Source organism: Marmota flaviventris, chromosome 7 (genome assembly GCF_047511675.1).
Source record: "Marmota flaviventris isolate mMarFla1 chromosome 7, mMarFla1.hap1, whole genome shotgun sequence".
NCBI classification, from domain to species: Eukaryota; Metazoa; Chordata; class Mammalia; order Rodentia; family Sciuridae; genus Marmota; species Marmota flaviventris.
Genome location: NC_092504.1, coordinates 64979350 through 64991858, shown reverse-complemented (window position 1 = coordinate 64991858; position 12509 = coordinate 64979350). Strand labels below are relative to the sequence as shown.

Here is a 12509-nt window from a genome sequence, read left to right as displayed (position 1 = left end):
TGTGGTTAGGAGTTTGCTTCATGAGACACTTCCACTGTGATGTACTTTGTCAGAGGCCTAAAGCAATGGGTCTACTCAGTGTTGGACCGGAACCCCCAGAACTGTGAGCCAAAATAACCCTTTTCTCTTTTAAGTTAACCATTTCAGCTATTTTATTATAGTAACAGGAAACTGACTGATGTAAATGGGTGGTAGTTTCCTTTTTCCATTTACTGTGTTTTTTCTCTATATTCTAACTCATTTGTAGACCATTGTCCTTATGTGTCTGATAATCACACTAGAGGTTAATGAGGTTTCTCTCAAACTCAAATTTTATTTCAGAAAACTGCATGAGAAAGATTAACAAAGTTTAAGATCCTTTAGGATTTTTAATTTAAATGAAATTTGCTTTTTTATTTAAATCAATATATGTACTTATATTTGAGTGACTTCTTTGTTCTTAAGGCATGAGGTCATTTCTTATGTGCCCAACAGGGTGTTCAAAATTAGGATGCATGGAGGACTCTACCATCTACAAGACAGAAATATTGCATCCAATGATGAATTCTATATCTCAGTTCTGTAGTTGGAGTGGGGTTGAATTTAAAAACATCCACTATGACACCTTGAAAGAGGAACTGGAAACCACTGTGACGTTTGAAGCAACTAACTTCAAAATGTTCTAATATTAGTCTAAATCTGAAATCTCTCTTTGCGATATGTTGCTATCTCTTGGAAATGATAGGTGAGCTTCTAACCAAAGGCAATAGAAAGCTCAGCCCCAAAGAGTCTAGCTACTTCTTGATGCACTCCACCACCCACAGCCAGGCATGCCATCTACCTCTGCATTATAAAACCATGCAAAGATCACCCGCAGATCTGAGTCTTCTTATTCTTGCTATTGACAGCAGCATATAGACTCCAGATTCCATCCAATATTTGTCTATGTGATTGTTTCAGTTGCCAAAATGTTGATATTGTGTCATTAAATTCTTACATTTCTAACAAATGATTTCATGAAATTGCATACACTGGACTCATTTTTTTAAAATCCATATTTATTCATGTGTCTATATATAAGTGTTTAAAGTGATGGGAAATCTCCAGAAAGCAGGACCAAAGTTCTATAAACATCAAACTGTTTCTCCTAAGTAAGTCCATTTTAGGGAAAGCTCTGTCCCATGGTTCTTGGACATAAACGCCTCTCCTCTAGACCACTGCATTTCCATCTGGCCAGAGCCCCCATGAGGTAGGGGGCGATTTTGACTGTAACCTCATGGCAGTTTGCCAGTGTGCTAAGTCTGGCAATGTAGTTGGCTGATATTCTGAGCAAGGGGCTAGATCATGATCACACTTGCATCACATTTTAGTGATGCTGTTGGCAGAGTGCTCTCTCTTGCTCTCTCTCTCTCTCTCTCTCTCTCTCTCTCCCTACCCCCTTCTTTCTCTCCCTCGCTATCCCTTGTTTGTGTGTGGAGTGGAGGGATCTGGGAGGAAGAGAACCTGAGGGATAAAAATACCTGCTACTCACTGATTTAACTTTTATGGAGACTGGAGTACTTATTATCTTCAGGGCATTTTTTTTTTTTAGTGCCTCAGAAAAAATGTGGACTAAACCCAAGTTGTCACCAAATAAAATTGACAACATTGACCAGAGAGGGAAAAGTAAAGGTTCACATTCTCACCTAGTGCATTATCAACAGCCTCTGATCATCTCTTGAACTGAGTTTGTTTCTTTACAGACAGTAGCTAAAACCCCAGACAATATAGGATTTGAACTTGAGGAAAACTAATGATGGATTTTCTTCCCACATTTTCTGATGGGCTTGGATAAAATAGGAAAAGTATCTTAGGGAACAAAAACAAAATAAAACAGAAACAGCAACTACCGGAAATGATTACTCATAGTGTTTGCTCTTTGGGGGTTCGTAATAAATGTTCATTTTAAAGAAAAAAGTGATAGGAGGCATTTTATATCACAATATATGTTATCAGAATCACTTTTACCCCATTCCTCCCTGTTCCATAAAGAGTGCTCAACTTCCACCCTATTCACTAGGAGATTAAGTAGAAGATGCTTCCTTTCTCTTCTCTCACAGCTCTTCCTTATGGAAGAAGAAGCAATGATCCTGTTGGTGATGAGTGGAAATGGCTCATTCCTCCACTGATCCACATTTCTCAAGGAGGCTTGATGAGATTTAAAATTATGGTACCTGTATTCTTGGTCTGTGGGGGTCTGCAATCTTAATGAGATATAGGGAAGATCAGTATTTCCCCTATGGCAGGATTACAGGGAGTGTATGAATCCATTTTCCATTGCTAAAACAAAATAACCAAGGCTGGATAACGTATAAACAAAAGAGCTTTATTCATCTCACAGTTTTGGAGGTTTAACGTCCAAATTACATGGTGCTGGCTCTGGCAAGATACCTCCTGGTTGCATCACATCATGGAAGATGGCATTATGGTAAGAATGCATACAAGAGAGATCACATGGGGAGAAATAAGTCAGAGAGAGCAAGGAGGGACCAGTCTTGCTTTTAATAATAATCTCCTCATAAGAATTAATAAGGCTCCCTGGAGCACTACCTTAATCCCTTCCTCAGGCAACATCCTCAATGACTAATCCCCTTGTGTGAGGCTTTGCCTCTCAAAGGTCCTTCCTCCTCCCACTGTAACCACACATGCTGGGGACCAGGCTTCCCACACATGAGCCTTTGGACCCCCAACCTGTAGCAAGGGGCAAGGAGGAGGATCTTATTAATAACTTACTTCTAGTCTTCCCAGACAGGAACAAGAGTTCCCTGCACTCTTTAGGAGGAAACAGTATTGGAGCAACATTCTGTGCCCTTTTTCTTGATTAAGGACATTAGGAAATGGCAACTGAGAATACACAGGATAGCCCTTCTTTGGCTTTCCCCTTTTCAGAACTTTGTATTCAAAACTTATTTTTCCATCTTCCAAGAACTGAGCTAACTAGTACAGCCTTCTCTACCATCCGAAGTCATCCTAAAAATTATCAGGGAAGTTCAACTCAGGAGGAAAGCCCTCAGATCCAAACACCAATCGAACATTGCCATTATTCAAGATTACTTTTTCTCCATCTCTGACACTTCTATTTTCCAAAGCTTCTGAGAACTCTGAGGGAAGATGAGATAATAACTCTGATAATTTTCTTTTTTAAAAAAAATTGTTCTTTTTAGATATACATAATAGTAGAGTGTATTTTGACATGTCATATTCCAATTTTTATCCCATTCTTGTGGTTATATATGCTGTGGAGTTACACTCGTCATGTATTCATGTATGAATTTGGGGAAGTTATGGCCGATTCATTCTACTGTTTTTCCCATTCCCATCCCCGCCCCTTTCCTTCATTCCCCTTTATCTAATCCAGTGAACTTCTATCAGCATCCACATATCAGAGAGAACATTCGGCCTTAAACCAAAGGACGAATGTTCTCTCTGATGACTTTCTTTAAGCAGAGGCATCTGAGAGAAAATGGAAATGAATAGGTCAATCAAGGCAAATCTACCACTGAACTCCAGCCAGACAAACCTAGCATGGCTCTGACCTAGGATGGGTCAGTTATTGTCTTGGATCAGTAACAGGAGCATAATGCTTACCATTACTCAGAGTCCAGTGAATACATTCCCGGAATATAAGTTAATTGAATGAATCAAATAGCTAACTTTATAGAACATTTACTTTGTGCCGTGAACAGTGACATGTTTCATGTGTGATAACTCAAGTAACCCTCACAAGACTATAGTTCAGGTTCTATGTTTTGTTCACATTTTACACATGAGAACAGGACAGGGAAACAGAGAGAGATTCAATAATTTGCCCAAGGTTGCACAGCTCACAATCAACAGGGTTTGAACTCAAATGCAAATTGTTTCACTACAAGCCTGAGTCTCTAACTCCCATAATATACTCTCGAATTAATAATAGGTAAAATTCAGATATTTTTAAAGTATTTTCACAACTAAAATGAGTGATAAATGTTTTAAATAGGGGTATGAATGGTAGAAGAGTCTCACAATTTCTTGATAGAAGTGAGATAGAACCTACAATCTCCTTCTAAACTGAGAAAAGATGATCCAGTCTCCTGGACCTCTCTCCAGTTCTTATCACTTTCCCTTGTATCATGACTAATGTTGTTGTTTTCTTCCCCTAAGATGATCCTGATCCCCTAAGGTGATCAGAACAAAAGTGAGTTGTGAATTGTGATCTAATATGGATGTTTGGATCACAGAATCTGATATGCTAGAGCAAGAGGTGATTTTGAAGATCACCAAGTGAAAATAATGAATTCCAGGAGTCAAAAGATCTTAGAAAAGTGCACAAGCCCAGAACTTAGCATTGGCTGGTATCTGGGGGTTGTACCAAATGCAACTGAAAAACAACTATAACTCAAACTCAATTTTAAAGATTATACCATAAGTCGTGCATGCTTGTGTGTCTGTGTGTTTGTTCAAAAGAGCAGCAGGTAAAAACTCACATTCATAAATTTTGAATGCTGTGGTTCTAAGTATATAATTTTACAAAATTATGCCTTTTCCTGTTGTACGTTTTCATTTCATTGGTCAATACTTACTTATTTTTAATTATAAACAGCTAACTTCCGGTTTCTGAGACTGTGGACAGTTTAGCTTTTGATGCTTTATATCATCAAGCTCATTTTCATCAACAAAAGTAGATGTTTGTACAATGTGGAATGTGTTTGTTAATACTAAATAACTTCTAGAGTGATGTGGATGCAAAGTTCCAGATCTCAACCTTGAGCTGCACCATGCTTTCTAATAGCTATAGAGACCAATCCCAAGAGATATTTCAGGGAAATCCTCTGGCATGAAAAATAAGGCACTTATTGCAACAGTGACTCTTTTGGAAGTATTCATTCATTACAGAATTGACCACCCTGATAAAATGAAGATCTCATCAATATTTCTCAAAGGCACACATCACTCTGGTGGTAACCAACAAAGTCAGGACTCAAACTCAAGACCTCAAAGATCATGCTGTATCCATAATGTTTCAAAGGGTTCCAATACCAATTTTTTGGTAGGTCGTCCTATAGCACTGTACATACTTAGCAGTTCAATTGAGGGCGTGTGTGTGTGTGTGTGTGTGTGTGTGTGTGTGTTTATTTGTTTGGTTGCAAATTATAAACATTGTTTCAAACCAATTTTAGTAAGAGTGGATACTTTGTTTTTATGAATAACTAATGTAATCCAAGGGTGGGAAGCAGAATTTATGAGACAATATAAAAAAATTGGAATATCATCATGAAAGAAGGCAGCTACTCTCTTTTATCTGCAAGGCCAAAGCTTTATCTATACCCAATTCATCCTTCAGTCTACAACTGGCTTCAAACTGTTCAATGTGTAGTGAAAAACAGGGCTTCCATCACCATCCCTGCTGCTAAATAACCTCCCAGCTTCACCATTACTGGTCCAGCTTCTGTCAGGTGCCCATCTTTGTTATGTGTCAAGGAACCCTTTCCTGTTGTGGTTGGGGGGAGACCAGTTTCTGAAGGGGGCATGATGGGTATAGACATCCAAACAGATGTCTATCAGCACAGGTCTGCATTTCCTCACTTGGAGAATGGAAACACTAGATAAGATAGTAATGATAATAAAAGGAAGGATTAATATTAACAAAGTTGTCATTCTGTTTTGGGCATTTGGCTACGTTATGCATGTGTGTTATCTCATTCAATCTTGTAAGGACCATATGAGGCAAGAATTTCATTGCCTCATTTTAAAATGAAATAATTGAAGCCATGAGAGGTTAAGGAATTTGCTCAAAATAATTTTTCAAAAATGTCTTGTAGTTTTGAAAAGTTATGATTTTTAATTAAGCACCACAGTTTGATAGAGATAGATTAAGACATTAAAATAATACAAAAGCATATTTTACTTTTAAACCTCTGTTCCTCTTTTCCTTAAAGAGAAATTGATAGCCTGAACAATAGCTCAGTGATCATATTAGTGACATTTAGATCCTTAGTCTAAAATGGACAGGAAATGGTAATAAACATAATATTTAATATACAATATTAAATATTATATTATATAATACATAATAGCATAATATGTCCTCAATACAATAGAGGTTGAATGATGGCTATAAAGTCACCTGGAAAAAGTTACCAGTGAAATCTATTTCCATTGCTAAGAGACTTTCCAAGATCTTTCATTAGGTAGTAGTATCATCATATCAATTGCTACTTAAAATAATGGAATAAAATTATTGTTAAACAAAGTGAGTCCAACACCCAGAAAAAAAACCCCAAATCTCCAAGTACAAAATGTGGTAACAAAAGAAAAGAAAATATGAAACAATTCAAGTTTCATTTCTCAAATTAGAAAGACATAAGATATTTCTTGTTATGGGTATATATCAGTATTATTCCACAGGGCTAATCATGTCATGTTGATAGTAAGCTACCAGGCCCCATTCATGATACTATCTCAAAACATTCAATTCTGTGCCTAAGCAAATGACCCCTTTTCAAATGTAGCACAGTCTAAACCATGTAAGAAATACAGTCATTCTCAAAGAAGAGAAAGAAAAGGAGAAATATTCAGTTAAGCAATTTTTATTTCCATATGATATAATGAAAAGCTCTTCATTACTGGAGAAAAGTGATACAAATTCAGCAAAGCTTAGCACATCAGTAGTGAAGTGTCCTTCACAGTTTCACTGCAATACACCCTTTAAATGGATTTGACTAAAGAACCAAATTTCATGTTGCATCTAGGAACTATAGTAAAAAAAGATTTTTTTTCTCATTTTCTAATGATGAAAATTATAACCATTATAGGAAGGCAACAGTCATTAAATAAATTAAAAGCATCTTTAAAGTTTTTCCATATACATATAATATATATATATATATTTTTAAATTGCCACTTACTGTACAAGCATTTCTCATCTAAAACATTTACAGAAACTAGTGTGAAAAGCTGAAGGGAAAGCTTCGTTTTCAGAAAAAGGGGATTATTTTATCACTTATTAACTACATTAAAATACAGCTCTCAGAGGAAGAAAAGTTATACAGAGAAGTCAGACTTACCCAAGATTTCTTATTTAATCACTTATTTAATCTTATACATTAAGTGTGCTGAAGCTATTCTCTAACCCAACCTTGATTCAACGAGAAGCCAATGTCCAGACATTACTTGTTAGCACAGAGAAAAGTGAAAGTAGCAAGATTAAACGGAATAGTATAGTTATATCTTAAAAATTATAAGATGGCTGATGATAGTATAACTCACATATGATTATCTATGAAAATATTAAATGGACAATGAGTCATACAGAAATATTAGGTAAAAATTTATCTTACTGAATAAATGATCCACAGTTAATATATAGCTAGGTGAATATAAAAATTAACCTGGAATACTGTAGTCCTGAGATCTGAGGAATCCAATCTTCCAGTTTAAGTTCTACAACCCCAATTCTGTAAATTGTATGCTATTTACATAGGTTACAATAAAGTATTCTTAAAATACTAATCAACATTGGCTGTCCCTTAATTGGAATTCCAGAGAACAGTTATTGAACAAAGAACTCCTTTATAAAATGACGGTGTGTATGTGTGTGGGGGGTGGGTTCCCACACTGCAGAATGGCTAGGGAAAGGTTGAGAGTGGAAGGGTTAAAGGGAAGAAGGAAAATAGGGAAAGAGAGAGAGAGAGATGCATGAATTTTAGGACATGGCATTTTGTAAATGTAATTTCTTTTCTCATCCATGCCAATTTTTTCTTTCTTTCTTTCTTTCTTTCTTTCTTTCTTTTTTCTTTTTTTTGGAACAGGGGATTGAACTCAGGGTCACTCAACCACTGAACCACATCCCCAGCCCTATTTGTATTTTATTTAGAGGTAGGGTCTCACTGAATTGCTTAGCACCTCGCTTTTGCTGAGGCTGGCTTTGAACTTGCAATCCTCATGCTGTGGCCTCCTGAGTCACTGGGTTACAGGTGTGTGCCACCACACCCAGCAATCTTTCTTTGTTCTTTGGGAATAAAACTTTTTCCATAGATAGCATAATATGTCCTCAATACAAAGGAGGTTGAATGATGGCTATAAAGTCACCTGGAAAAAGTTACCAGGGAAATCTATTTCCATTGCTAAGAGACTTTCCAAGATCTTTCTTTAGGTAGTAGTATCATCATATCAATTGCTACTTACAATAAATTGTAATTAGTTGGTACTTAGAAATTTTTATTACTTAAAGTATTTTTGGCCATTTGGTGGTATTTAATCTATATTAAATACGCATTGATTCACATTAAGAAAGGCAACAGACTTTAATTTGTATATGAGGCTGAGAAGTGATACTAAAAATTGCCAGCCTTTTTCATCAATGCATCTGTAAGAAAAACTGTTAAGAATTTAATCAAATATACCAAGGAACAAGAAATTTTCTTTGTAAAAAGACAGTATGACCAGGAGATATGGCAGTGACACTCTGGTTCATTTCTGTCTTTAAAATTTGGCATTCAAATGTATAGGAACATTTTTTTTGGGGGGGTGGGGTGAGAGGTACTGAGGATTGAACCCAGGGGCACTTAACCAGTGAGCCACATTCTCAGCCCATTTCATATATATATATATATATATATATATATATATATATATATATATATATATATATTTATTTATTTATTTATTTTAGACAGCATCTTGCTAAGTTGCTGAGGTTGGCTTTGAAGTTGAGATCCTCCTGCCTCAGCCTCCTGGTCCACTGGGATTACAGCTGTGCACCATCACACCCAGTGATAAGAACAATTTTTAGAAAGTAATTTCATCCCACATCTTGGTTTGAATCTTTAACTTTATGGTACCAGAACAACAACAACAACAACAAGGAAGTGAACTAGAGGAAACAGGGTTACTTAGACACCACAACTTCATTCATTTTTTAGACCTGTTATATCTCATTCAGAGTTAACACACACCCACACCAGCTTTTGTATATTTCTAAAGTGGCAAAGAGCTTCTCTTCATATCCTTTTAATAGGTTCCAATAAAATACCACTTAGACTACAGAGAATGCCACACTGGTTTACCAACACTGAAGTGTGGGGATGTTCCTTCATCTGGCTAATGCACAGAGATACTTGCAGTGTTTTCACATCCATCACTATAGTCCCCTCAAGGAAGATGTGTACAGAATAGCTTATAATAAAAACCCAAACCTTCAGTGCCAATAGGACTTCCAGCTCAAGTGGTCAGTCTCTTCATTTTACCAGGGAGGACACAAGACACACAGTTAACTCGAACCTTCCACAAAATAGATAGATGCTCAATAAATATTTATTAGATGACTGAACCACCATAGATAGCTACAGGCAGAAACACAGCAAAATTCCATGGCTTCTGATCCTGCACAGCTTCCAAAACAGACTAGTTATTTCTATTCACCAGGTAATACTCAACTAAGACAAGGACTAACCACAGATAAAACACTAACAACCATCTACAGCCTGAAATGGCTTCTTGTATCTCAAGCAAATATAGCAAGGGAAAGATTTATAAAACAATATTCTAGGACAAAAATGAGATAAAAGTATGTATGATAAATGGAAATGAAACAAAAACCAAATAGTATCTACATTTGACTCCTTTTCCTGGTGGATAAACTTTGTGAGCTTTGCTAAAGTGTAGATTCCATGACTAAGGCAAAGGCCCAAATTTGTGTGAAAAAGGTGCCCTTAATCCAGATGTGGTTGATGAATGATATTCAACCAACGTGAGAGTGTTGATAGTCAAGGTTTATGGGCAATTCCACAGGAAGGCAAGGCATTATCAAGCAAGTAAAATTCCAATGGCCTCAGGAAGAATTGTTGCTATTCTTGTGTTTTACAGGGAGTTTCTTTTTCTTTTCTTTTTCTCTTTTTGAGACAGGGTCTCACTAAGTTGCCCAGACTGGCCTCAAGCCTGCCATCCTCCTGCCTCAGCCACCCTCCTGAGTGTCTGGGATTATTGGTGTACACCACAGCATCTAACAGGAAGGACTATAAAATTAATTTTAGAAAAGACATATAAGAAAGAAGTGCAAAAGATGAGTTGCATCTGGGATTTTTAAAAACTGAGCTGCTGACTCCCTTTTCTGGAAGGCAGAAAACTGAAAAAGGCAGTATTTCCAGTATAATGGAGGATCCAATGGCAACTCTGTATATGCTCTTGAATTGCTCTACCATTTTAGTAAATTTCTCATACTAAAATGGTGCTTGCCAGAACATGAAACTGAAAAACAAGGAATCCTGTGTAGACTGAGTTACAGAGTCATATTAAGTACACTACCTATAGAGGACACAGACCCAGGCACATGTACACACACACACACACACACACACACACTCAGCATACCCTCACTTCAATGCACACAGTGACTTGTGTAAAGAAAACAAGGGTAAACAAGTGAAGAACTTCTAATATAAACATTAACATTGACTGGAATATTTAACACATGTTGGGTTTTTTCAGAAATCTAAGGCAACAAGCCTACTTAAAAATATGAAATTACTGTTTCCCCTAAGTTGTTAGAATGAGTAGAGATAAATGATAAGCTACTGCTGTTTCTCCATTCTATTTTTAAAGCCCCTTACAAAAATAAATCAGAATGTTCTTTAACAGTTCTAAAAACAGTTTGATACTTTTCCTCATGTGATTTTTTTCAAAAGAAAGAAATATGTGTCCATATTTACTACAAATTTATTTTTAGTTACATTCAGGAACAAATGCAGTCCAGTTCTGCATGGTAGAAATCTTCAATCTATTTGCTCATTCTCTTTTGACTATAAAACAATCTTTTGGAACAAAATGCATTGGCAGTGCAAAAAAAAAAAAGTCCATAAAAATAAACTAATGATTGAATGAAGCATTCAAATGAGTTCTTTGCCAGGTTATCTGCAAGCACAAGACTCTACTGTCATGTTAGGATATACCTTAAGCACTACATTCTTATTTTCATCGAAGAATAAAATGCTGAGTGAGGACATCTTTTCTGGCACACAGCAAGGCTCAGGAATCCCAGGAACAACCCCCACAGCTCTCACTATGCTCTGGATGGTAGCGTGATTTGATGGTTTCAAAGACTAGAGAAAAGAAATGAGAGAACACATGTTAGGTGGAATGGTTATTCTACTCCTCATCACACAAAATGCCTATATAATGAATTTGTTTCAACAGTTTTGTAAAATCCTGACATAGTGTACTATGTCACATAGTGTACTATGCCCAACTTCTGCTCCCCATCGCCCCGAAGTGATAGTCATTTGCTAAGAACCTGCTATATTCCAGGCATTTTATACAGACCACCTCTAATCCTTATAACAAAAACACTGTTTCTTACATTTTGCAGACTCAAAAAGCTTAAATGACCTGTCTGAAGTCAAATAGCTTATAAGTGGTAAGAATTTGAGCCCATTCTTTCAGCAGGAATCACTTAACTTCAAAGAATTTAATCCCCAACCATGGAATTGATATATCAGTGATGTTTTCAACAATAGGTTTGCAATAAAAAAAAAAGTCTTTGTTGTTGTTCTTGACCCTACATTAATCATGAAGAACCCTAAAAAATACCCTATTTAACAGAGGTGCCTTAATGCCACTACTATAGTGATGTTTATGCATTGTTATCAAAATAAAACTAAGTGGGACAGAGGAGCATTAATTTCTTTACTAGATGCCAGGAAAATGAATTGGATGGTGACTGTTTCATTAATGTAATTATTCAACTTTCAGAAGTGCAAATTGAGGTTAAAAAAATACCACTCCATTGGCCACTGGGGGTCACTGTTGCTCCATGGGTTTAGACTTGGTAGAGTTGTATTTTTAGGAGTAGATCTTGTCCTGTGGGAATAAACTAGAGGGTCCAAGGTCATCCCATGGATGTCAGACATTTGACCAAGGAAGCCTGGGTTAAATCTCTTCCCCGGGAAAATCCAAATGGGATCATTACCTTCCATGTGAAACATGTGGTTTTATTTAGAAAGCCTCATACAGCTCTGCTCTAACTCAAAGCATTGAAGGGAGGAGTCAGTTTTGCTAGCCCAGAGTGTTAGGTCCTGCAGGATGGCCAGAAGACCTCCATAAGAGATGCCATGCTTTCAACAGCACTTTTTCCCCCATGGTCTCCTTTGGGTGGGTGAAACTGGTTTTGTTTCAATCATATTTAAAAACAGAAATTTGGGGGTTAGGAATGAGGCTCAGTGGTAGAATGCTTGTGCTTGCATAGCATGTGTGAGGCCTTGGGTTTGATCCCCAGCAACACACACACACACACACACACACACACACACACACAAAGAGAGAAGGGGGAGGGGAGAGGAATCTGGTAATTTGCCAGCCTTCAAGTCAGGAATAGGATTTAAGTCAAAACTCTCACTCTAATTTCAAGATTTTGAGCAATATTTCTTATGGCTTAGAGGCACTCCTGCCACAAAGAATTGGGATTTTAAATTCAAACTCCTAACTCCAACATGGGAAACTGGCACAAGTTACATAAA

The 12509-nt window shown here is 36.8% G+C and overlaps 1 protein-coding gene across 1 annotated transcript in view; it reads right to left on the bottom strand.

Moving 5' to 3' along the window:
* Positions 1-6373: 6373 nt before the first annotated feature.
* Bmp3 (bone morphogenetic protein 3) overlaps positions 6374-12509 on the bottom strand; it is a 28506-nt gene continuing 22370 nt past the window's right edge. The window contains exon 3 of the mRNA XM_027939729.2: positions 6374-11096. Coding sequence (XP_027795530.2) covers positions 10905-11096 — 192 coding nt within the window. The 3' untranslated portion in view covers positions 6374-10904. The remainder of the gene's footprint in view (positions 11097-12509) is intronic.